This window comes from Onychostruthus taczanowskii, unplaced genomic scaffold (genome assembly GCF_017590055.1).
Source record: "Onychostruthus taczanowskii isolate IOZ18803 unplaced genomic scaffold, ASM1759005v1 scaffold125, whole genome shotgun sequence".
NCBI lineage: Eukaryota > Metazoa > Chordata > Aves > Passeriformes > Passeridae > Onychostruthus > Onychostruthus taczanowskii.
In genome coordinates this window covers 865,139-892,197 of record NW_024498407.1, presented here as the reverse complement: position 1 = coordinate 892,197, position 27,059 = coordinate 865,139, and the positions used below count along the sequence as shown (strand labels likewise).

Sequence of the window (27,059 nt, the reverse complement as noted above, 5' to 3'; positions counted from 1 at the left end):
AGTCCTAACTTCCTTCCTTCCTTCCTTCCTTCCTTCCTTCCTTCCTTCCTTCCTGTTGCCTCGAGGTTTCTCTGTGCTAGGATGGTACAAACTCATTTTCTCTTGAGCAGACATCCCACAGGATTTTACTTTTGGTATAATAAGGTTCAAGTATTTCACTGATGATCTAAATTTTCCAGCATTTCAAGATCCTGAAGCAAAAAAAAAAAAAAAAAAACCAAACCAAAACACATATGCTAGCAGCCTTTCCTGGGGCACACAGTCTCCCTCAGTTTCCTTTATAGCCCTAAGAGGTAGCCAGCCACTGAGGTGTTCCCACGAGGAGAGGAGAGGAGAGGAGAGGAGAGGAGAGGAGAGGAAAGGAAAGGAAAGGAAAGGAAAGGAAAGGAAAGGAAAGGAAAGGAAAAGAATTTTGTTTATGGAAATGTCCATTTTTGTTTAACTTTGCTGAAAGACTGAGTGCTGGGAGAGCACTGGCCAGAAGCCACTAGGTTATCAAATTGCAGCAAGGACATCCTGGAAGATGCCAAGTAGGGAAATAAACTGTATTAACTAAGTTCATGCCCCCTGTGCCCTGTGTTCCTGACAGAGTGAAGGCTTCTATCTTGCTCAGTACTGATTAGAAAAAGACCAAGCCAGTGATTATGCTGTTTCTATATTTAAAAAATCCTGTTTTCCTACCTCTAGGAATCAACAACCCCCAAAGGAGCAGGTTCTTTTGTTGTACCCCAACACATAGTTACTTACAGTGAAAATTAATGCTATTTTCTAGGTCATTTGTATTAGCATGTTTGGCTCAGTCTTGAGTGTTTGAATTATTGATTCCTTCCTTACTTACATAGAACTGTTTTACTCTCTTCTCCTTACTGCTGCCTAAGTCATCACCTCTGCAGCATCACACAAGTCCGTGCTGTAGGCTGATGACAGAAACCTTTGCTGAGCAGAACCCAGTGGAGTTATTCTGTGTGCACTTCCTTGGCTCTTGGAGCACAAAGTTTAACCTGTCTGTATAAAAGCTTGCACAAAAAACTGCAGAGCTCATCTCTATTGTTTTGGGCTTTTTTTTCCTTGAGGTATTAATTTTTGTCAGATTATGTTACAATCCCAGTGCATGCTTTAACCTACTTGCACAAGGCTCACATATATAAATACACTCAGCCTCTGTAGACCCTTTTGTATCATTCCATCACAAGCTTTTTACTAGGGATAGATCAGGTACTGAAGGTGTCTGAAAAGTCTTGTGATTTGATGCCAGAGGAGGCATCATATTGGCTTCGGCACACACATCAGAGACCTGCAGTGGTACTTGGGTGCTCTGTTGCTCTGGCACAGGAGGAGAACAGTGGAGAACTGGCTGATTTTCAGCAGCTCTTTGAGCTGCAGGTAGATCCACAGGGAGTCTGATATGCATTATTCTATCAGAGTACTGTTAAATAAGGATCTGTAATTAACTGCTTCAGTCCTGTCACAGAGATCTGACAGATGCTTATTTCTCAGGATCTATATCTAAAAACCTTGTGGGCAAAGAAAACAATATATGCCTTTATGAATATTATTGGCTTATCACAGCCAGGGCACTGTTTCCAAGGCTGGACAAAAGCTTTGTGCTCTAAGGACAACAGCTCTTGCCTGTGTGCTCTCCACTGCCCTGGGGCCACACTATCTGGGTATTTCCTGAAGGATTTAAGACCAGGCCAAAGTCAGACAATGACCGCTCCTGCCATTCACCCCTATGGCATGTGCCCACTTGGACCTGCATGCCACGAAAAAGGATCTAAATTTGGCTGAAGCTGGACTATCTCAGTGCAATGGAAACACTTCTCTATGTGCTGCTTTCTGCAGGCATCAAATAACTGAAGGACAGAGGTGACATGAGTAAATAGCTGCACCATGACAGCCATGAGGAGGGGATGATGCTCATTCAGTATCTTTGTATTCTTTGTTTGGATTTGTCTTTTTGCCAGCAGATGATACTACATACTGTCATGTCTGCTGCGTGCTTTGAGAGAAAGAAATTATGTCATACCTTTTTGTGAAGCAGACAGTGGGTAGCTGTGACAACATAGTAAAAGACCAAAAGCATCAGTTATTAAAGACATGATTAGATTATTTAAATATAGACCAGAAGAACCCAATCATCAGTGCTCATGAGGGGTTGCCTGTTGAAGTTACCACCTAAATAATCAGCTTTTAAAGAGTTTTGGAGAATAAAAATTGGCATAACTTCCAGTGTCATTCATTCATCAAGAGAATAAACCAGACTTAAGGCCAACTAAGGTGAAGGAGGTACTTTTCAAGTGTCTTTTCATAATGTTCTTTAGACTTGGTTAATTTGCATGGAGGTAAAAGGCGAATGTGTTAATCTGGCAAGAAAAGAAAAGACAGTGCCACATCTCTTTGAGATGTGAACACCATTTTTTATTTTTCCATTCATGAGGACTTTTGTGGATTCTTTCCTTTCTTCTGTTTTTGGAAACAAGAAGAATTTCTAAATGGCAAAGCAAAAGGAATTGGTGGTAGAAAAGTTACAAAGACAAGTGGATCATCTCTGGAAGAAATGGAGAAGAGTGCAGAAGGAGTTGGGAAGGGAGAGCTGACCCCAAAATGACCAAAGGGATATCCCAGACCATGCACCACCACCCTCAGCATATAGAGCTGGGGGAAGATGAAGGGAGTGGGGAGCATTCAGAGTGATGGCATTTGTCTTCCCAGTCACCATTACCCATGCTGTATCCCTGTTTTCCTGGGGATGGCTGAACACCTGCCTGCCCATGGAAAGTGGTGAATGAATCCTTTGTTTTGCTTTGCATCTGTGCATGACTTTTGCTTTTCCTATTAAACTGTCTTTATTTCAATCCATGAGCTTTCTCACTTTTACTCTTCTGATTTTCTCTCCACTCATGATCAGACAGTGAGCGAACAGCTGTTTGGGGCATAGGTACTGGCTGGGGTTAAATCATTACATATATCTACTGGAATAGAAAAATGTTACCTGAAAAAATACTCTCCTTAGTTATCTCTTGCTTCCAAAAGTGCTGAAAAGCTCTCAGGATGCTCTCTCACTGATTTTAGGAAAGTCTATCTGTATCACCTATACTCAAAGCAAATCATGCAGAAAAGCTCTTAAACTCCAGCAATAGTCACAGGAATGCAGGGCAGGGATACACAGGAATTCATTCTATCCACACCTTTACTATCACAAATGACCACATTGCTGTTAGGAAATTAGAAAGCTCCAATTCAAAAGACAGTTATAATACTTTGAGTAACATTAATACATTTATTTAATTGTCATTTACTTTTCATTAATAAAAAGGACAAAGCACAGTCCTGTTCTACTCATTTGAAAAGAAAAGATAAAAAGTAACTAAAAAACCAGTTCAATGTTCATCAGTATCAAATAATAGCAATATCAATTTTCCTGAAATATAAGGAAACAACAAATATGTCTATCTATATAAACTTTAATTAAGAACCTTGCATTTTAAAGCAGATGATACATTAGTTAGTTCTTCTTGACAACAATTTGAAGCTGAAGGTCCCAGTCAAATTTACACAATTATGTGAAACAGAAAAATCTCCAACTATTTGATCAGTGTGTGATACCTACCTCATCCATGTTGCTGATTTAAAAAAAGAGAAGTGGCTTTCCTTCCCAGGTGATTTCCATGCAAAAATGAAACAGTTTTGCTTCTTACACTATGTATTAGAAAAGTAAAAGGCAGTCATGCATTTGGCAAAAGATGTACTTGTGGTTGTATATTATATAAAAATGAGTCATACTGCAAAAGAACAAAATCAAACGAAGCACAATAAAACACATTTTTTTTTGTACAGAAGGCTTACAGCATATAAGTCTCTTATGTATGAAGACAGATCATTTCTCTTTCAAATAATTTTACAATTTATGAAACTCAGTAGTGTTTGACACTTTGACATTCCTCTATAGGGGAGTATCACTTTTGCCTATTTAAAAAATTTTCATCTTGTAACAAATAGTTAAAATTAAACTAAAACCACATTATTGATATTTATTAATGAAGACTCTACACTTTTACATGTAAATATATAGTACAAAATTATACAAATAAAAGAAAGGGGTGTAAATTATTAATAGACCTATCCTTGCTTCATGTAAATATTATTACGGACCTCTACAGTATCAGTTCTAAAAAGATAAAATCTATTTCTAAGTAGCTAGCAAGGTTGTGCTAATAAAATATGATTCAAAGCTTATAATTCTTGAAGCCTCAGACATTGCACTATTACTTGAGCCAGCTGATTCCACATCACTGTGTTTCTTCATCATTCACACTCAAACTAGTTCCCAGCATACCATGGAAAATGAAAGGAATGTGCATTTCTTCAACAACTTAATAAACCCCAAACAAACCAACAAAGAAACCCAGCACTGAAACACTCTAGACACAGTCAGAACAAAAACATTCTCTATCTCTAATAGATTCCCATTTTGAAAAGGCCATAGTAAACATGTAGCTTTGACTAACAGTTGGGATCTGACTTTCACGTACTAACACACAGTTGGATCATCCAGTACTCTGTCAAATAGAGAAATGGTCTCAGAACTTTAAAACTCTTATTTACAACACTATGAACATTAGAATAATATCAGGTTCTTGAAAAAGCATATAGTTCCCCCAAATGTACGCCTTCAATACAGGAAGGTAACACCTGGTGTCTGCAGCATAAAAATGTAAATATAATAATTTTTTTACTGTGCTACTCTGCTTTTGCCATTTATTGTATATCTTTTTCCTTTTTTATATTTTAAATCTTTTCACTTTAAAAAATAACATACGTTTCCTACCATTTCATGGTCCACTTGGCTGTTCTTAGCATGGACTTCATTTCCAAACTCCTAAGTGTTATATTGCTACCATAATAATAACAATAGGAATAAGACTAAATCAAAACCAATACATTACACTGCTTCCCTGAAAGCTGACATTTGACTCCCAAAACCAGCAACAATTACCATAACAATTTTTCAACAGAATTCTTTTAAGAAAAGAATATAATAAATCTCAGGTCTGTGAAGCACAGGTAAATTCCTTTAAGCTGAGCATGTTATCCATGTCTCAGGTGTTCTGAACATATTTAAAACAAAAAAATCCTTATTACTGACTTTTATTTCAATTCCTTCAAATTCTATCCAATAATCTCAAGAAATATAGCTCTAAATAATTAAATGTTTTTGCTTTGACTGTCTCTCTAAAAACCAGTAATCCCAATAAATGATGACGGGGCTATTCAAAAATATGCAGTACACAAAACATATAGGATAGTACAGACAGACGTAGTACTCTTACATTTATCACATACAATCAACATTTCAATCTCTATTATATTTCACAATTTGTTATTCAAGTTAAAGCACCTACGTATGGTGATTTTACTTTCACTGTACAGCCTATGTTATTGGGTTTTAACACTGTAACTTGCCCCATTGGACCGAATCATGCAACTGTCACAGATCAGCATAAGTGTTTTATAAGGCATATTGGAACAAGTTAAAAATTCTTAGCCATTCAAAAGTTGATTTACTTCATGAAGGAGTTCCTGGATGCCTCAGTCCTCTTAAAGTTCATAGGAAATCGGTAGGGTAATACTTTTTAAAGTGTAATTTATTTGGCTTAGGATGGTGACACAGGAATCAAAAAGAATCGTGGTCCTCATCATCAAAGGGAGTCCTTTGTGTTGTGTGGAGGACAAGGTGAATCCAGCTACATTCAGAATCCCGAGCAGGCAAGGACACCCAGGGCAGGCACCACTAGGACCAGGAGCAGAGTTGGTACTCCAACAGCGGCACCTGTGCGTCGAACAGAAAACAACACAGTATTGGTCTCACTCAGTCTTACTCAGCACTACTTTGCAGTGGGGGAACGATCCTGAAGTCCACGGAGTATGGAGGCTGGAAACCAGCTGGCATATCTCAGCACAGCCCCTACCTGTATGAATAATCTGAAATGGACGAAGAGACTTGCTGCAGTAGGGTGGAGGACTCACTCTTTTGTTCTGCAAGAGCTGCATGTTTATGCAGCATGTTTATACAAGAAACAAGGCCATTCAGGACACATCAGTGTATTTTGATTTGGCCAGTCTGACAAGCCAGGAGGTTATTATACCAGGAGGCAAAAGGTCAAAATAAATATTTAAGCATGTGAAAACAAAATTAATGGAGTCTTTGAAATGTGACAAAGCAAAGAGACACCTTTGGAAATGTTAATGCTCATATGAACAGCAATAATCTGAGAGATGTCAAAGAGCCTGGTCCGTTTGTTTACCTGCCAGACTACAAAGTCCAGATGGCCGACTTCTAGCAGTGTGGCATTTATGTCTGTTAAAGTCACAAGGATATTTCTTAAACAAATATTTTAAGACATAAAATATTAATCTATGGCTTACAAACTTTACATGACTCGCTCTGGCAAACAGAAATAAGAATTGCTATTGTTCAGAGGTTTGTGTTGTGATGGTCCACCTCCCTGTTAGGAAGCATCTATATGAGAAAATAACCCAGCCAAACTGTGCCTGGCTGTCAGTCTTGGAGATGGGCCAAAAGAGCCTGAGAACTGGATATTCTTTCATCCCAGAGAGGGCTTGTCTATATCAGGATGGTAGATGGGCAGTGCAGGATTGCTGTTGAACACTTAGCACTGAAGTGCTTGCAGCTAGTGCTGATGGTCCTGAGGCGCTGCTGGAACAGGCCCGCTGGACAGCTCTCCAGGAACTGTTAAATGAAGAAAAACCATACTGACAAGGTGATGCACAAACTGAGCAGCAGAAATTCAGCAGGCCTAAAAACAAGCACAGCATGACAAACTGTGAAAGTACAGGGGTATATTAATCTTATTTTTTAGTGATTTATGAGGCACATTAATATTTTGTTTTTATTCTTAAATATCAAAGTAGAGGTTCTTAATGAATTAAGCCATAGAGGAAAAAAGGTTTTGTGTTTAAGAATATCCACAGAAAATGTATTCTGCTTTTGTCAGACCAGGACAATGCATTTGGAAATACACAAATAAATATTTTTAATGCTTCTAATGGAGAAAAAACAAGACAAAAAGTTTGCTGAGTAAAGCTGAATGACGTGCAAGTATGAGGAAACATCTGTTTGCATGTTGCTGTTCTACAGAGAAAAAGGAATAACAAATCTTACTCTGAGATGTGCTTACTGGCTCCAGAATAGTTAGCAATTCATCTCATTATAGTGGTTCCTTCCAAGGTTTAGGCACTGTTGCAGAGATATATTTACCAGCTTTCTTAGATAAAGCAAGTCCTATCCTTGGACAACACATTAACAGAACATTCGCAGGATAAATGCACATTAAGCAGATCATCTTTTACTTTCTTTTTAGATTACTGACCTACATGTAAGGATCCATACTTTACTGGAAACACTATTTGCCATTGCATGACATCCAGTACACTCCTATGGATCATGAATGAAAGTTAAGAAAAGTTTTGCCTAAGAACAGACTACAAGAATTAAAAGAATTAAAATCCTGTGCAGTAATGCAATTGTGATCTGTAAGTTTTAGCAACCTTTAAAAGCTAGAGAAACGCCAGATAAAGACTAATGGATGTGTACAAATAATCATGTGGATGTAAATGAAAAGAAAAGGATTACTAAGCTCCCTCTGAAGTCTGGCCAGGTATGAGCTGGATATATGTAGTGCCTTAAAGATTCTTTCTCTCCAGAGTGTTATAATGTGTGATCTCTCCTCTCAACCAGCATTTTATGGATGCAGTGTGCAAGCAATTGCAAACTAAAGCCATCAAAATCATTGTCAAAACCAAATCAGCATCACACAACCCAACTACCACTCTAATGCATCATGTGTGAATTTACTATGAAGAGTCCTCATTTCTTTTAAATAAACAGAACACATGCCCTTAAATTTGGCTGGGGTTTTTTTTGTTTGTTTGTTTGTTTTGTGGGTGGGTTTATTTGTTTGTTTTGGGGTTTTTTTTGGTCTTTTTGTTTGTTTGGTTGGTTTGGTTTTAGGTAGATTTTTTTTTGTGTTTTTTTTTCTTTTTCTTTTTTTTTTTCTTTTTTTTTTTTTTTTGGTTTGATTTGGTTTTTTTGTTGTTGTTCTTGTTTTTCTTCCCCCAACAGTCCCAAGCAAAAATAGTGAAATCTTGCACAGGTTTTCCTACTGTTTGGTACAGAATTCCTTCAGCTGATATTTTTAAGTTTAGGTCTAAACTATCTAGAAAAACATGTAGCCAGAATGTAGTTTAACATCAAATGGGATGCATGAAGCTAACTTAACTTTTTTTCTGTCTCCTGTACTCAGAAGCCTTTCTCACACAAGCGGTTGTTCATCTGTCTGAGAAAATGAAAAGAAAAACTGCTGGATGGCTTTTCCTTCAGCAAGACCTGCATGTATCACAGGAACTCCTTGTAAAGTCCCACTAATCCACAGCTTTCTATTATTATTTTAAGTTCTCTGTTGTCACCTCAATCACATAACATCCAGGATGAAACTTTCACATTTCTGAAAGGAGATCCTAAATTTTACTGACATCTTGAACAGTACGCAACAGTCTTCCAAATGTACTCAAAGGAAATAAAATCAATGCCTAAAAGAAACAGGAATTAAAATTAAAACAGTTCTGACTTTGATGTATTTCTTAAGCCTTTGTGACAATTTGTTACATCATTATTTTCTTTAAATGCTACTTGCCTTTATATATGATATTTTTGGCCCTTTTCTCAACATCAGTGTCTTTTCATTGTGAAAAAAAAGGACTTTTGAGATCTCTCCCGGATCACAGGAAGCTGTGACCTCCCTCTGAGTGGGGCATCTCAGAGCCCGCAAACTCTCAAGTTTGCCGTGCTCAGGGGACTGCTGATGAATGCCAAGGACACAGCCCGGGCTGATAATCCCACTCCTTGAGGCTCAACCCTTTGCCTGTGGAGAAGATGCAAATGCATTCAACACGAGCTCTTCACTGAACTCAATGGGAATTATTCACACACTCCTTTAGGTCTGTGTGAATATGCCACAGCAAATGCACTGTGAATGCTGCTCTCAGATTCGCAAGTATGTTGGATTCATAAGTAGGCCTATGAGAGAGTTACTGATGTGCATACAGTAAATTCTGCAGAACCTTTTCTTAAATTGTTCAAGTTAGGCTATTGATTAAGTGCTGTTAAGTTTAAATACTGCTAAAACCTCTAGGCCTAAACCACTGGTCAAGCTGAAGGCTAAGTTTGGTAAAGGGGGTCCCCTTGAAACTTACTGACACAACCGGAGAGTCTCCATTATTCTTTTTTATCTTTACCCTTCCCCATCCATACCTTTTTCCATTCCCTGCCTCCATATAGATAATTTTAGATTGATTTTAGTTTTAGACTGATTGATTTTTAGGTTTTATTTTGATTTTTCTCTGTGTGTTTATTCATCTAGTAAGTAGAAGAGTGAACCTTACCAACCAACTTTGTCATACTTTCATTTCTACATCAAATCTGCTTTTGGTGATACCACTGCTGGTGATTCTTCAAACATCCTAAAAACTCATTCACGACAGTCTGTCTTTGTGACTGTTTTGCAAAACAGATTTCTTTTTATCTGAAAGAAACTTCTACTCATTTTCCTGTAAATAATACTCTCCTTTAGGTCCAGGATCCAGGGACCTATATTCCATTAGGGCTATGCAGTTTTTAGCGCTCCTTTTTACTACAAAAAGGTTAATTGCAAAGCCTTCTCGTATTCTGTTTTTTCTTGAGTATAAGTTTGTCCATTTCTGTGTGAAAAAATAGGCCATCTGAAAAAAATGAAGGGATTTTTGCCTGTTCCAGTCATTAATTTCTTTATCAACTATTAGGCTTCATTTGTATTTGTTTTCTCAGTGTTTTCATATTTACTCAGGTAGAACAGAAAAACAGAAATGGGAGGAAATATAATTTCTTTCAACTGCATAAAAGAAAGAGGTGGGTTTGTTGTTCTTTCAACTGGATATTGAAAAGAAATTGCTCTTTTCAGAGCTGGAAATACTGTCTCCCTGAAAGACTACTGTAAAAGAAATAAGCAGCTTCAGCTGACATAATTTAAATTCTGTTATCCCTACTAATGGAGAATGGAAAATAACGGAACTAATTATAATATACTTATCTTGCATCACTGGCATCATTACTAAATCAAGCATCCAACTTTCTCTTGTCTAGGAAACCTTTGTTTGTGCACGAGGAAATTTTCCTCTTGCCTGTGCCATAAACCTTTCAAGAAAGGCACTATGGAGTGATTCACAGCTCTGTGATTTACTGGTTTTGCAGCAGAGTAGATGTATGGCATGGAAACAAAGCTGTCTGTCCATCTGCTCATGCCTTGGACTGTGCTAAGGTTTGCTGTGCAACGGGGGAACAGCTTCAACTATCCTAAGAAAAACATATTTGAATTGTTGCTGATGGTCTGGGTGATTTTTCCACCCCATGATGTTAGTCCGTCCTCTTCTACTTGAAAATTCTGTCAAGGAAACATTTTGTTTTGTTCTGGCAATAGCACCTTGGCATTGTCAGCAGCTGGAGCTTCTTTTTCATTGACTCTAGCCCTGCCACAGACCCAGGCTGCCAACATGAAAAGATGACCTGGACTCCAAGAAAAATCAGAAAATTTTCAGTCATTTGGTTATTACTTAGCTGCCATAGGTTATTTCTCAAATACCTCTTCCCCCTCACATATACTAATATTCATTACAGATTCTTTTGCATGGAGAGTAAAGTAAAAGACCACTGGCAATATTTTTTGATAAAATATACTCTTAAAGTTGTGCACCAACAAATAATAAATAGCCTGAGAAGATTTTTCTGTGATCTAGGCAGAGGATCTTCTTTGGCCAGCTGGCATGTCTAGGGCTTTCTACTCCTCCTTGTTCAAGAAAACAGGGATTTGTGAATTTTTCTTACAAATAAATTCAGCCCAACTATATACCAGCTGTGTCACTCTTTTTGACTTGCAAATAGTCCACATTTAAAAAGCCACAGGGTGCAATGGGTAAACAGCAGAAACTCTTCAGGTGCAAAATGGTGGCACAGCCTCCCTCCCTCTGCTCTCTGAGTACTGCAGCACCACAAGGAGCAATCAGTGGGAACAAGCAGCACCCAGGCCTGGAGAGCAACAGGAAAAATATGCAGACAATGAAAATAATGGACTGAGAAGCAGCAAAGAAGATAAATTAGTCCAATAGGACAGATCAGCTTCAATTTGACCTTGCTCTTCAGCAAGGCAGAAAAAAATCTTAAATTGGGCATTAAAGCCACTGCAGAAAGGAAGAAAGGAAACAGAGATTATCAGGATAATGCAGAATGCAGACTAAGAAAACATGACTAGATATGAAAATATTTCCACTATCTGGTCAACCTTTGAGTCTGAATAGAAGAAAAAGAGAAAAAATTGAAATTAATGAGAATATGGCTTATCAAGACAACATATGTTCTATCACTGAGTATGTTGCAATGCATGGAATTGTCACCTTATTCAATCAAACTAAGGCACGGAAGGAGGCAATACCAGTAAACTGGAATTGTGATGAAATGAAATGTGATGATGAAGAAAAATCAAGAAAAACACCAGAGAAATATGTTGATTTAAGCATATGTATGTACCAGGTTATAGGGCATTCTGAGTATTAATTTTTCAGTCATGAGAAACAGCAAATGTTGTTTTTGAAAGTTACTCTTGTTTTAGAGAAGAGCTCTTTCAGAAATGTACTTTTAGTTCAGTAGAAGATTTTGCTATATTCTTATACCAGATGCATAAGAAGTTCCAAGGCGAGGAACAAAGGGCTGTCATGCCCCAGCTAGGTAGAGTCTGTTTTCTTCAGTATTATAATTTTTACCTGTGTTCTCCTCCTCTAATTACTACAACAATCTTTGCAACAGATGGGCATTTTCAAATCACAACCAAAAGATTGTGATTATACCACATGAGAAGTGAATGATCACCTGACTTCTTGATACTAATGTGTGCAACAAACATTTGTCCCCTTTCAAATAGTAATTGAAAAAATTAAAGGATAAATAATTAAAAGGATTGTGTAAATTAGTACAGGCAAAATTTATGGATTTTCCTTTGAAAGAGTTGTACTTCAAAGTAAATACTATTTCAGGATCCTAAAACATGCCTCTGGCAAATGGAATTCATATGTGTATATATATATATGTGTGTGTGCACTGAACACAGAGAAACTGTAATTTTGTTCTCTTGCTAAAAGCATATACAATACATAAATTATTCTTTGTCCATGCCACTGTTAAAACTGAGACATTAACCTGATTTCACATGTGAAGCTGAAGGTGTATGGTATTTCCCATTCTTCCCCAATATTTTTCCAAATAAGAAGAGTAACCTTCCCTTCTTCCCCACACTGGAAGAAATTTTAAAACTTGAGACCTTGATCCTATTTTTCCTTACTTTGGCATAAAGCAACTGCACTGAGGCCAGTGCAGTTACACAAGTGAAGTGAAAAAAGAACCAAGCACCATATGGTTTTAGTTCCTACTAATTGCAAGATTGTTTTAATTACACTAATATTAGTAATATGACAAAGCAGTCCAAAAATTATGCAAGAGACAAAAAAAATTCTCAGCCTTTACTATATTTCAAAGGAAACAGATAAGCCTATTATTAACTCTTGAAAAAGACTCCAGTGGTTAAACATGTCATTCCAAACTTCATCTGGTTGTGGTAACTCAAGAATGAATTGTGTAGCTCGTTAATTTACTATAATGGGCTTAAAAAATATCCCCAAGCTCCTTACTCTACAACAGGCACTGGCCAATAAAATACAAAAGATCATGGCTGTATTTTACATTGATTATAGCTGTATGTGGAATGCACATATACTGAGAGTTATTTTATGATAAGAACTTTTATTTCAAGATGTTCACTAACAAGAAAGGCATGCAAGATAGCTTTAGATACTGTTTGGTTAATTTTGTTTGTATCACTCTCAACTATAATAGTGTAACCTATTGGAAGCTGACTCATTACATGAGAGCAAAGTGGCTGCAGGATATTTGTCTCCCTCTTTTGCAGCTGAGTAGGTTTTCTGGGAGATGGAAGAGGATGAGGAAAACTAAAAGGAGGTTTTTCCCTTGAACAAGGAATTGAGATAGAAATAAAATCTACTTCTAGTTTCTTTTCCATTTGACTTTCAAATGTAATTATGTTAGTTAAAACATATTATAATTTTAATTCCTATGTTAGGATCTCAGAGCCAGTTAGTGCTCCTGAACCTGAAATATAGGATAAAAGATGTGTGCTGGTGTCCTGTCTGGCCTCCACCTGTGTCCTGGGATGACTTTATGATGCTAAATTACATTCCCATTCATCTGTTTAGCCCAGAAAGAAGCTTTATGCCTTTAAAAATAGATCCCAGAGTGAAGGCGGGGAAGAAGGAAAAGCAGTGGAATTTTTTCATGGCTGTATTCAAAAACAAAGAGACAAGAGCTGCAGGTCACTCTCGGCGCACACTGTCTGCAGCACGGACAGGGAGCAGGAGAGAGCTCTCCTTCGCTTTTAGTTAGTTTTTAGCCAGCTGAGGCAGAGAAGTTCCCCAGACTGTTGCTTTTTCTTTTCCTGGAACTGTTCAAACCTGCTCTGGACTGAAAACCCAGAAAAAATACTGTGAGCTCACACGTGTGGCCCACTGGGGACCCAGGACGCTGCATTGCATCACCAGAGGGACTGAGAGAAACCCAGTCAGCCAAGAAACACCCACAGAGCACTCTCTCTGAACTACAGAAGGGCTTTCTGAATTTGCCCTCTCTTCAAAACAGCAAAAGGTTTTATTGTTTAATATTATTCATTTTTTATGCTTATAAATCTTTGCTTGTTAAATAAACAGTTTTTTCCACTTTTCTTGAAGGACGTTTATCGCCTGAACAGGTGGAGGGAAGGACCACTGAATTTTGCCCTTTAAGGAATCAACCCTTTGGGAGTTCCCTTCCAAATTTGTCCCAAACAAAGATAACCTGCCTATACAAAAGCCCTCAGGTCCCCTGTATTTCATGTCATGCCTGTCAGAATTGTGTCCCTGGACGTAGCATTTGAGATGCCCCAGGTAAACTGGGGCATCTCAAATGCTACAGGCTTTGTTTAACATTCTGAATTACACCCTAGATGACAACTGATTATAATGGGAGCTTAGACACCTAACTCAGACATATTATGTAGATTACTTTGGATTTGATACTCAGTGAACAGCAGGGAAACACCCACCTGGATGACACACTGGTGTTGTAGGATCCTTGTTTAGGATTCTGCCATTCCTGGTCAGCATATAGGCTATTTGGAACCTCTGCCCTAGCTGCTTAATTCTCTCCATTCACTTCTGCACAAAATTAGGTAGGTTGCAAACACTGGAATCAGATGCCTAAAGGTCATGTAAGGCAATACTCCTCTCTGAGTTTGGTAAGATGCTTTATGTTTTGCTTTAGATATTGTTTACATCTCTGTGTAAATATGTAACTTCCATTTTGGTCAGTCAAGCACCAAAACATGCATTCCTATCAAACTACATCTTCTCTTCTTTGCAATTCTCTGAGAAAAGATGTAATTAAAAAAAAAATTTAACTACTCTATCATTCTTTTGGGATAATTATTCTAAACCCTAATGCAGTACTGGAAGATTTCCTTAAGAATAAAAATTAGCAGACATAATTTGCCATGTGTAGGCATTAAAACTATACTTTGTTCTGCTTTTTGGAAAAGCAGCCTAGAAATAACCTGAAATTCTTTCCTGATTGGCTGTATATTGTGTTCCAAAGAGATTACCTTGCCTTTTTCTCTTTTTCAAATTTTCCTAAATTGAGTCCAGGGAATGCTGTCTCTGTCTAGGTCACCAGAGGCATAGTCCCTGTCTGTCTAGATGGTGTATGGTAGAATTTATGGATGAGAACTTGTCTGCAGTGGGGAAGACAGTTCAATGCAAAACTCTGCAAATCAGCACCTAGCATTAGCAGGGTGCTAACCCTCCCAGTGGTGCTAATTCTGTACAGGCATACTTGGGACAGGTCATAGTCTTGGCAAGACTGATCAGCTTGGGCTTGACATTGCACTGACACAACGCTTTTGGTCTGGGAATTAATCTGCCAGCTGTGACCTAAAGGCCCTTTGCACCACACCAATGGCACATTTTAATATGTGTTTGATACAAGGACACTCAGGACATGTCCTGAAGACAGCAGCTGCCTAAACATTTTTGCAGCTTATAAAATATGTTAAAAGTGATTGCTCCACTGTATGATAATACAACAATATTTTTCAGATTTTTTTAAGCGGTTGACTTATTATCCCAAAATAGTCTCATAGAACATGGTACACACAATTAACATGTTGCTAAATGGATTAAGAATTCAGTCATCAGCAGATTTCAAACCACAAATATTGAAGAATAGGCACTGAATTTCTACTGTGATTCCACACTGAACAGCTGTAGACTGAATGCAATTCATATATTTATATCAAAAGCAGCAGAAGTAAGCACCTATGGAACCAAAATGGCAAATAGAAACAACAATAGATTAATATAAAAAATTCAGACTGCACAGGGACTTGAACCATTCAAACCATCTGTGCTTTACCATAGCCACAGGCAAAATAAAACATAAAGTTAAAAAGAGACATGACACTGTGGTGTACTCTGCAAATTATGAGATACTGTATCCTGTACAGTAAGGATTCCAGGAAGGATTTAGAGATGGTATTGGGCAAACAAGATGAGCATAATTTCATAGCCCCATGAAAGGCAATAAATGGCTAATGAAAGCCTTTCATGAATAATGCTGGAAGTAGTTAAGTGTGGGGAGGCAAGAATATCTCTGCAGACGGCTGAGTCGAACACAGTGCATGTGTAGTTACCTACAGTGTTAAAGGAAGTATCAGAGGCTGGAGATGTGAAGAAAAGAGTTGATGAAATTATTTAAGACCTGATGACTGTAATTGAGGAGAGATTCAATGCACACAGTGTTTTAAACATTTGATTAGTCACATGGCTAGTATAGATACATTTCTTAATGGAAACAATGTATTAGACACAAAAAGACTCTTTAATCTAACAACAGCTACAAAAAGAAACAATGCTCAAACGCCAAAGCCAGAAAAACACAGAATAAAAACATAGGCAAAAAATGTCAACTGTGCAGGTGTCCATTAGAACAAAATACACACCAAATAAAAACTTAATACAAAAAATGGTGATACTCATGAGCTCACACCAGATTACATAAGCCATATATATTATTGAAAACCTGCAAATGGGAGGTCCACTCCTTTAGGCACGGGCAGCTTCCCTCACAGTACAAATCCAACATAAGCATTGTTATTTTCAAAAAGCCACAATAATGATTGCATTGCTTCTGTGACAAGGATATTGTTGACATTTAATCTTTTCTATTCTCCGAGTTAATTTTTTAAATTAAAAATAAAAGAATACAATGTAAGCGATGGAATTATAACGTTGCAAAGACACTATCCAATTCCTTGATGTCTACTCTTTTGTTCTCTTTCATACCAAATAATGCCCAGGAACTGCTTCAGATAAAAAACTAAGAGGAAGGAGATGTGCACACCATGTCTGAACTTGTATTTATAGTCAACATTGAGCCCAGTTTGAATTGTCCTAAGCCACGGTTCCTTGTCTTCTTTACCAATCATCCAGACTACTCTGATTTAGAACATTTGAAGCTTCTCACTGCTTATTTATAATTTTTGTGCCACAGATCCTCTTTTCACTGAGAAGTGGAACTTCCCCAGTAAGCAGTCTGTGCATCACTGTGGACCACTCCTTTTTTCTATTATTTTCCTTTTAGTGGCAGCTGTCAGAGGAATGAGATAGAGGCAAAAGGTGCTAGGGCTATGGGGTTATTGCAAGCTGGCACTTAGATCCTGAGGTCTGCACCGTGTAGTTATGCTTGTGGAACACTGCTAGAAGTGGCAGCCTAACCAGGGGCACCAGTAAAGCACTCTGGTATTTGGAAGATTGGCAGTGCTTCCAGGATTGAGCTGGACTGCTACAGAAGTGTCCTGTGTGTGTCCTATGAGTCCTCAAAAATGTTTTAAGATATACTCTTATTCTCAGTGCAGTCACTCCTGAAGGGATACCTTTCTAATTTTGGATGTTCCCATCTCTCAATATCATGCAAAAGGAAAACACTCAGTCCAAAGTTTCCAAGGAGTGTGGCAAAGAAAAAGGGAAGTTATTTGCTCACCTGAAATTTTTATTTGGGCTACTTCTCCATCTCCTCCTTCACTGTGTGCTCGCACCTCAACAACATATTCACCATCGCTGGGGACTGGGACCTCTATTGTGTGCTTTCCAGTGGAAAACAACTTGCCTTCATGCTGTCCATCTGGCCTATAAAGTACCTAGGAAAGTCATGGTAAATACAGTTATTGAAATGCTACATTTCCATGAAGATACATTTCTGTATGTACAGTGTGTCAATGAAAAAGTATTGGGTTTTTATTTATATGAAAAACTATATATAGACATACACACATACACACACACACACACACATATATATATATATATAAACTTAGTGGCTAATGCAACTTTTTTCCATATTTACACAAGGTGAATTTAGACAGGATGTCTTCTCATTTTCTGTTACAAAATTATGCCATCTTTTGAAAAATAATTTTAGCACTTACACTCAAAATAAGTAATTACTTGATGGAAAATATCAATGCAGGGTGGCAGAGACCATCAAATAAAAATATGACAACCCAGCTGGGTTTTCTGACATAAAATGTATAACCATTTTCATAAATGAGACAATTAGCAATTTTATTATTAGCTCTCAATGATGCTAAACTATTGCAAATAGGATGGTACATGTCTTGTGGGAACTCTAGAAAAGATCCCATTTCTTTCTGAAATAATCTCTGTGAAAGATTATTAGCAATTCCTAGGAAGGAGTTCAACTCCTCAATAAAATTTGCAAATGAAGAATATGATACTAATTTTCTTACTGCCAAGCAAGTAGCAACATTAGACAGGAATGAAAAGCTGACGTTTTCTATATGCCCTATAGTCAGTAGATACACTTGCTGCGGTTACGGAGTAACTGCATCTACTGATGGTAGAGGTCACTTCCCTTTGTCTACCTTCCCAGACTTTAAAAACTCATGTTTCAGGAACTGTAACCCCCATGGAGATGGGAAAGGAAAGCTGAAACAACACATACTGATAAAAGGAAAAACTATAAAGTGTATAACTTTTCTGTGCATTATTTTTAGCTAGCATACAATAAATGTGATCATATGGGAAATGAGGTTGTTGCAGTCACTGCTATGAACTTTCCCACAATATGTTTTACCACCCAAATGAATTTCAGTCCCCCTATATTTTCTCATCATGTTGACTAAGCCCACTGGCTTTGCCCTAGGCCTACTGGATAGCTGCGATTGCTGAGCATGATATTTCCTCTTCAGCATTCAAGTATGTGTAAGCCTGATTACGTACAAAGATTCAACGCTGTCTATAAAATGCACTACACGAAGCATACATAAAGATAAAAAATATTTTCAGATATCTTACTTTGTATCCTTCGACAGCAGACTCATTTGACATTGCCTTCACGTGATCCCAGGTGATGATGTACCTTGAACCAGATCTTACAGAACTGATAATTCTTGGGCGTTGGCTTGGAGCTGAAAAGCAACATATGTATAATGTACACATAAATGAGATTTCATCAATGTTCAGTGGTGTTTTTATTAAGATACGTAAAAAAATGTAAAAATGTGAAAATGGAAATTAGGCTATATATGAGCAAGGGATAGTCTCCTTCCTGGAATGAACTGCTGCAGCTCCAGCCAGACAATTTTGGATGGCTTTGTGCAGCGGCTGCATTGTGGGTCTTCCTTTCTGTGTTGCCAGAATGGAAGTGGCCAACATTTTCCTTCATTTTGTTGCTGCCCACCAGTGTTTGCTGGCATGCAACTACCTTCAGAACCTCCCAGAAATGTGGCATAAGTCATATTTATTCATTGAGATCAAATATTAAATCAACTATTTACAGCCATTTCTACATCATTTACCTCAGATCAGCAGAAATAACAGTACACCACTGCAGAAACCATTAATTATAACTTATACAGTAAGCTTATAAAATGGACTTTTATTAATGAACCCTGCTGGTGCAAGTTGCACAATACACTATTTACTGACAGAGATCCTCAAATTAGTTGTATGCATTTTAAGCCCAGATAATTGCATTTTGAATACACAAGATGCATTTCTCACATTGTTCAATCAATGCTAGTGCTAGGTATCTTCATTGAGTCAGGAGCAATATTCAAAAACCCATTATGGTATGTTAATTCTAGGGTGAGATTCAGATAATCTACTTCTCAAGGCTCCCTGAATCTGCTGCTCTCCTCCTGGTGGAAATGGCAGCTGGTCACATTTTAATAATCACTGACAAAACAGAAAGGCAGTGTATAGATGCCTAAGTAATAGCTGGTCTCAACTACTCATCATTTAGAATATTGTGGCCAGCTTTGGGATGCCCAATACTTGAAAGACACTAGTAATCTGGGGTGAGTTCAACAGAGCAATACCAACCTGGTGGGGATGGGGAACACTTGATTTGTGAAGGAAGGGTGAAAAAGCTGCACTTGTTCCAGCTGGAGGTGAGACAGTTTTGGAGGGGACCTAAGAGTGCTCTGTCCTGGCAGGGGGCTTATGAAGAAGGATCCAGGCTCTTGGATGGCATGGAAGGAGGACAAGTAACAAAAACGCATTGATTAAGAGTCTCAGACTAGATGCTCAGAATAAGTCAGTGACTGGAATAGGTTTCTCAGAGAGGTTGTGCAGTCTCTACCTCTTTAAGTTTTCAAGATTCAGCTGGAAAAAAACCCTGAGCAACCTGATCTGAGCTTTCAGGTGACCCTCCTTGGACCCTATAATCTTAGCCTCTTTACCACCTTTTGTAAGATATTCCCATTATATATGGCAACAAAAGAGAGGAAAGAGAATTTTATCAGAATTTTTCAGACTAAGAAGCAACACTATATGAGGAGAGAACATTTGGTATATGAATGAGAAGTCATGATTGAAAACATGACGGACATGATTATACTTGATCTAACGTTCCATTTACTTACGTGCTTTCCTCGTAACAACATCGATGGTGCTGCTGGGAGGTCCGTAGCCTGCGCTGTTGAAGGCAGACACATCCACATGGTAGCGAGTGTTAGGCTTCAGGTTTTCCAGTTTGGTTGAATACTCTTGATTGCTCACCTGCACCCGCTGTGCAGCTGCTTCTTTATCATGAGCAGCCCAGTAACGAATCTGTAAGCATGCCAATCGGAGGATTAACTTTAACATATTTAATCATAAAGAAATTTTATTAAAACTGATGTATTTCTAAACTATATATTCAGATATAAGCCAGCTAAAAGAAATCTAACAGCCATAGCATAGAATTCCTTCTACAGGTTGTGAATTCAACCAAGTTATGTATAGGCATAAAGGAACAGAAATAAATGTAGAATTTATTATTGTGAACTTTTCTTACAGTGGTTTAATTTGTTCTCAGCTAAGTCATTAGAAGCCTGGGAGCTGGATAATGCCTTCAAAGAACAAGACTTTTTTCTTCTTGCTCTTTTGTTTTTGCATTCTACTCTGAACTTTAGTATTATTTTCTTACACTAGTAGAGACTAAACCCTGAGAATGTTTTTGGTATGTTTTGTTTGAATGTCTTACAAATTTAGGCCTTTTGTACTTCTACCTACAGAAAGTAAAGTTAGCTGCATGTGTGGGTCTGGAGAGGTGTACGTAACCATCTTCTAGAGTTTTTCAGCTAAACTCAATTAGGTTTCATAGCACAATATAACATTTGTCAAAGTAGATGAAGAAGTACATGAAAATACTTAAAGCCTGTGAAAAACATGACTATAAGCTTGTAACACCTTAAAAACTGAAGCAAATTAAGAGTGCACAGGAATTGCATTAGGGTTTGTTTTTTTTTTCCCCAAGAACTTGTTCCATCCTACTTTAATTCATTATGAATTACAAAGCACCAGGTGAAAACAGTGTAATTCCTAAGGAGTGATGCCATTCCATACAGTCCCTCACATACACAGGGTCCTATTCTGCATGGCCTTGTGAGATGCAAATGAGAGTGAAACAGCGTCAGTCTCTGGGTTTTGTCTGGTTTATAATCATTTGCATAAGATTAAATTACTGCACAAACCTGAAAGAGCAGAAAGCCGTGCCCATTGCATTTTGGTTCTGAGTGTTTTCACCCTCAGCATTTCTGCTCAGCTTCTGCCTGACTTCATAATGAATTTTGTGCATGCTACACGAGAGCGTTTAAAATTTTTTAAGAAGATGTTAATACTGCTGGTAAATTCAGGTTCTAGGAAAAATCTTACTTTGTAAGACATTATTGGTATCCTGTCATCTTGTCTTTTAAATAGCAACTGCTTTAACCTTCTGTTCTGACATTAGTTGTGCATCAAAACTTCATTCAAGGAAAAGGTTAGAAGAACTGATGGTCTGTCAAAGTGTTAATATCACAACTTCTCTTCTTTATAAGTTGTGGGTACAATCCTTTTTTGGTGAGGCTTTATTTTCTCCCATTTACATTTAAATTACAATATTTAATAAAAATATTGCTTTATTTTATCTTAGAATACATGCTGTGGTTGAATAAATAGAGATGCAGGGGATTTAGCAGTGGATTTCTCTTTACCTACTTCAAATGTCTTTGGACATGAGAACAGTATCACTACCCAGAGATTACTGTCAACTAAATACTTCTTGGAGCTTGTCTCTTGTCAATGGTTTTTGCCACAATCATGCCCACCAGTGTTACAGGTTACCCACTCTGATTATTATAAATCTGACATCTTAGTGGCCTTTGTCACTCTTTCCTGCTGCAGGGAGAATCACACTGTATCTGCAGACCAAACTGGATTAGCTTTTTAAGTTCAGCATGCATACCTGATTTCCAGCAGGCACAAAAAGACAATCTTCAGTTCTATAAATGTAAGTCCTGCATTGTGTTTAGAAAGTATAATCCACTAGCATCCTAAACATCAGTTTACTGTAATTTAGGCAATCACACTCATAAAATTCATACTTATAAAGGTGGCTATTTTCCCAAGTAAACAGCCTTTACCCTAAAATGAGGACTCTGCACCCAGTCCATTCTGCAGGCTTCATCAGTAGAGTGGCAACCTCCACCAGATGACTGGTTTCAAACTGGCATGGATCTGAAACTGTGACAGTCATTTCAGCTGAAGGCTGATAGTGATCTTCAAGTCAGAGTTTTTTTTATATGATTATAATTAACACACTGTTGTAGATAAGCAGATCTTGTTGAATGCAACCAGCTGTACACCATAAGGTGTTAACAGTAAGTGGCTGACTCAGGTGAGAGAGGGTGTGTACATCAGGAGCTAGAGAACGTCATGTCTATCCCTAAGTTCAAACAAGTTTCTAGCCTGCAGCAAAAGAATGTCTGCAAAGTTCTAGGTGGCCAAAAGTTTATTAACCATGGCAGGACCAATAGTAGCTTTGTTGTTGATTTTAGCTGGCCGTTAGATCATACTAAAAATAATTAATTTTTTTTCAGTGGGATCTATTATGTTAATTAAGTAACAGCTTTACCTAAAGATAGAAAACACACTTTATATGAACCTTTTATTAATCATGTGGCATATTCTGGAAGCCTTTGAATTCCTCTGCCTTGCAAAGCTTCTAACAATCTTAATGTTCGTTTGCACTACAGGGAGGCTAATGGTATAATACAAGAGTAAGATAGAGCATCAAACAAGACAAGCAAGAACAATGAATGAAAATGTAAATTTCTTCACCAAGAACATATTACATTTCAGACAGAAGTAATAAAATTTAAAGATTAAATAAAATTTAAATCCCAAATACAATAGTTCTTGGCTGCAATGTTGTGGACTTTACCCCTATAGTGCGTGATCTATATGTCATGAACACAGAAAGTTCTTCTCTAATACACAGCCATATTTATATATTTGGATCATTGTATCAACTCATGGAAAAGAAAAAAAAATAATAATTCCCCGAGAGCTGAGAAAACTACTGTCTTCTTTATACTATTCCTATATTTCTCACTTTATTTTTAAATAATTTCAAAATTTCTTGAAATAATTTGGAAATTTCTTTCTTGCCTTTGGAATTAAATGTCACATTGCCTCAAGGGGTCACATTTCCTCACTCTACTGAGTAGTCCCTCTCTCTTTTAAAGAGCTTATATGGTAGCCCCAGACAGCCTTCTTATTCCTGGTGCTCTGCATTTACTGTGTTAGGGTAATCCAAAAGCAATGAATCCCCAGAGGACACAGAAGGGGATTTCAGCCAAGCTCTAGAGTTTTTGTGGGAAATCAGCCAACTGGGATTTGTGCAAAGGAATGTCTTAGCCATCATGAATAAGTGCAGCCCTCTGTGCTAAAAATCAGGGGAAAACCTGTATTTCATGGTCTTCTCCCCTATTCAAACTTTAATATACTGAAATTGTTTCTGTAAGTGTTGTGAAACAAAGCTCCCATATTCTTGAAGGTTCTACATAGGACTGACACAAAAATGTACTTTAGTAATATCGAGAAAGAATGCTAATAGCATATTTCAGTCTAGAGGAGACAATGGTGGTGAGTAGTGATAAATTTGTTTAATGAAATAAACCTACATCTATTGCATAGAAGCAACATGAAGTACAGATAGTGTCACTGGTGCTGCATGCACTGCAGAGATGTGCCTGTTAGCAGTCTATTGTAAGAACTCATCAATCTTAAATTCTCTATATGGATAGAGATAATTTTCATACTTTATCTCTTCTTTAAGTGTGAGCTGAGGATACTCCTCTGTAATGGCAAAACATATCAGCTCACACTCATCACCATGGGGCAGTCATCCTGACAGTATGCATTAATGTCAGGAAAATCTGACTCCTCCTGGTGTGAGAAGTATTGTGTCACAGGTGAAATACCTCAGGTTCTTTGCTCAGGGCACTCCTACCTCTTAAATTCTAGCATTCAAAAGTCAATTATGCAATTTTCAAGAAATAATAAAGACCAAAAGGAAACTGAGAAGGTGCTCTGGTGAATGATAGTGTCTATTAACCTGTGCTACACCTGAGCAGTAATTTAAAGGTAACTATTTATCAATGCCAATAAACACAGAGCCCTCCAGAGATAGTTACTAGAATTTTATAATGAACTTTGAATGCTCCTTCCACCACAACTTTTAGTGCAACTTCACAAATGCTATCTGCAGCCTTAACCCTCCAGAACAAACCCTCTCTATTTTAGCCCTGTCCTATGGCTCCTTCAGGACTCATGGGGGTTCTGATCTTCAGGAACACAAGTCTTTCTTTTTATTCTCAGTGAAGAAGCAAGGAACTTCCTTTTGCTGCCATCTCCTCTACTAGAGTGAAACTGGTCATTGCCCTGGGGAAAAATATCTCAGAATTAACACCTTACTGAGCATTTTGGGGCAGTAATGTGAGACTATCAGTCTGTTTATCATCTAGCCAGATGGAAACTTTTACATAGTCCTGATATTCAGAAGATTTTCTTAGAAAAAGAAGGGAAAAAAAAGAAGACATTTATATTCTAATGTAGCTCCTCACTGTACATGTACAAGCCAGTTAGTTCATGCTGAATTTGTGAAAGTGTATTTCTCCAGAAACAGGTAGATTAAATTACACTACAGCTATCAAAACAAGGCCACACCCCAAACATCCATAGTCCATGTAGCAAATGGTCCATTCCCAGGATATCCCACCTTTTTAACAGTTATTCTCTTTTCAGCCCAAAGATCCCCTACATTTCTTTCTGATTTTATTTTTTTTCTACTGACTGTTCCGTTCATCCTGGCCTTTCCTGCTAAATCCTCTCTTCTCCCTTCTTCCCCTGATGTCCCCTGACACAACTCAGATGTCTTTATGTCAAATAAGGTAAAATTTTTTAAAAAATGGCCAAACATGGGTTGCCTATGGGCATGTTCTCCTACCATGTTCTTTCCACATTTACCTTTGCTCCTCCTGCTTTACTACCCTATTCCCTACTACAACTCTGAGCATCCATCTTCATGGTCTATCACAACTGTAATCCCAGCCTCTACCAGCACTCCTTGTTGCTGTTCTATCCACCAAAGAGAGCACCTGCCACTCTCCACCAGCTGCCACTCTCCACATTTCCGAAGTCCCCTGGTGTGTGCCTGCCAGGTGTGTGTTCTGCACGTGAAGGCTTCAGTTTCTGGGCAGACTGTCCAGCCTGGCAGTGCAATGCTGCTACAGGGCTGTCCAGGCTCAGCTCGCAGATCTCAGCTATGACCATCAATTTGTCCTTCCTATTCTAACTGCAAAATCCCTATGAGACACCAAACCAGTGGGCTGCCTTAGTAAATTAGGAGTTATCACTGATACTAGTGTCTTAATTTCAACCCCCAGTGCCCTCTTTTTGTAATTTTAAGACTACATCTGTACTGTATAAAATCAACCTTTACATGGGACACTATTCTTGTTACGGTATCACAAAGGTTTTACATAAATCTCATGGAGACAGAAACAGAGACCAGCAAATGAAAAAAACCCCAAGTATTACTTATTTATTAATAGATTTTAATTTAAAAAATACATTCCATGAGATTGCTATTCATTTGCATGTCCTTATTTTGGAACATAGAGGGTATCTTCAAGTAGCTGAAAACTTAAATCCCAAGGTAAGTCACTAACAAACTAAAGACCCAAACCCCTATTTTGGGTTGCAGCCAAAGTAAGCAGACTGTACATTGCAGAGTTTGCCAGCATGCACGGTGCATGGATGATGTTAAATCTTCGCTGCTACAGTACTACATGGCCATTTCTCATTGCACCCAGCCTGTGTGTTGTTATCTCTGCAGAAGGACAAGAACAATTTTCACCATTGAGATGGACCTGATGGAACATGCCCTAAAGCTCTTTTTCATGCAGAGAATAGAAACCAGCAGGAAAACATCACTGTCTTGCACAATAGCAGTGTCTCTGTTATACTGGATTTTGACATTTGTCAAGTAGTCCCACTTACTATAGGGTTTGTGGGTGAAATATATTAATAACTGATAGTAATTTAAGTGGGCCAGAGTAAGCTACAATTTTGCATATGTGTTGGAAATTACACCCACAATTTAATTTCAATATGCTTTAAGAAGTTATAGATAGGCATTCAATTACACGAAAGAGACAATGTTCTTTCATTAAATAATTGTGCCTTTTGTTAGCTGAAAAGTGCAAACATACATTTCTTAATCTATTTTAGTAATGAAGTACATAACACCAAAAATAATCTTTCTCAAGATCCAAAATCTGCACAGAGCATGCTAACTAAAGAGAAGTGAACCCTAAGAGATGGAATGCCAGAGTAGGAATTATTGTTGGCTCTAACTACTGACAGTAAATTAATAAATAGATTGACAGTGTCACTACTAAACTCACCTGATATCCCTCCACAGATTTATCAGAAACATGGTGCCAAGAAACAGACATTTCAGAAGATGACAAAACCTTTACACTCACATCTGTAGGTATTTCAGTTGGAGCTGGAAGATGAAACATATGTTAAACATTCAATCTATTCCTGTGGTAAGCTTATACTTGTTTACAGTGATTCTCCTGCCTTCAGTATTCTATATTATTTTCAGTATTTTATATAATTTTCCAGATATCACTGAGCTAAGTGTTAGTATTTAATCTGGTTTTTCTTGAGTAAACTTCAAGTCCAGTGATGATCTGTAAGAAAAATAATGCTGTAAAAACAAAGCAATGATCCTGTTGGCTCAGACTACATATTTTTACGCTTCAACAGATTTCATGCTGAAATTGTGTAAACTGAAAACAATCTTTGATAAAGCCTTTGAAGCATCCAGTGATCTTTTACTAAATGGAACAGCAGCTCACATATTATATACATAAGATTTTTAAAGTTAGTGACACACAAATACTCGTGTATGCAGCTCAGTCCTAATAATACAAATTTTTTGTGAGAGCAGATATTAG

The 27,059-nt window shown here is 37.7% G+C and overlaps 1 protein-coding gene across 2 annotated transcripts in view; it reads right to left on the bottom strand.

Annotated features, from left to right (window-relative positions):
* Positions 1 to 3,260: 3,260 nt before the first annotated feature.
* Positions 3,261 to 27,059, bottom strand: part of CNTN1 (contactin 1) — a 74,888-nt gene continuing 51,089 nt past the window's right edge. Inside the window, exons 19-23 of one of the 2 annotated variants that reach the window (XM_041396051.1) lie at positions 26,499 to 26,602; positions 20,148 to 20,334; positions 18,577 to 18,689; positions 17,243 to 17,399; positions 3,261 to 5,830 (exon numbers count right to left, since the gene is read on the bottom strand). In XM_041396051.1, the coding sequence (XP_041251985.1) occupies positions 5,751 to 5,830; positions 17,243 to 17,399; positions 18,577 to 18,689; positions 20,148 to 20,334; positions 26,499 to 26,602 (641 nt within the window). In that variant the 3' untranslated portion in view covers positions 3,261 to 5,750. The remainder of the gene's footprint in view (positions 5,831 to 17,242; positions 17,400 to 18,576; positions 18,690 to 20,147; positions 20,335 to 26,498; positions 26,603 to 27,059) is intronic. The other variant, XM_041396052.1, reaches the window with a different exon arrangement.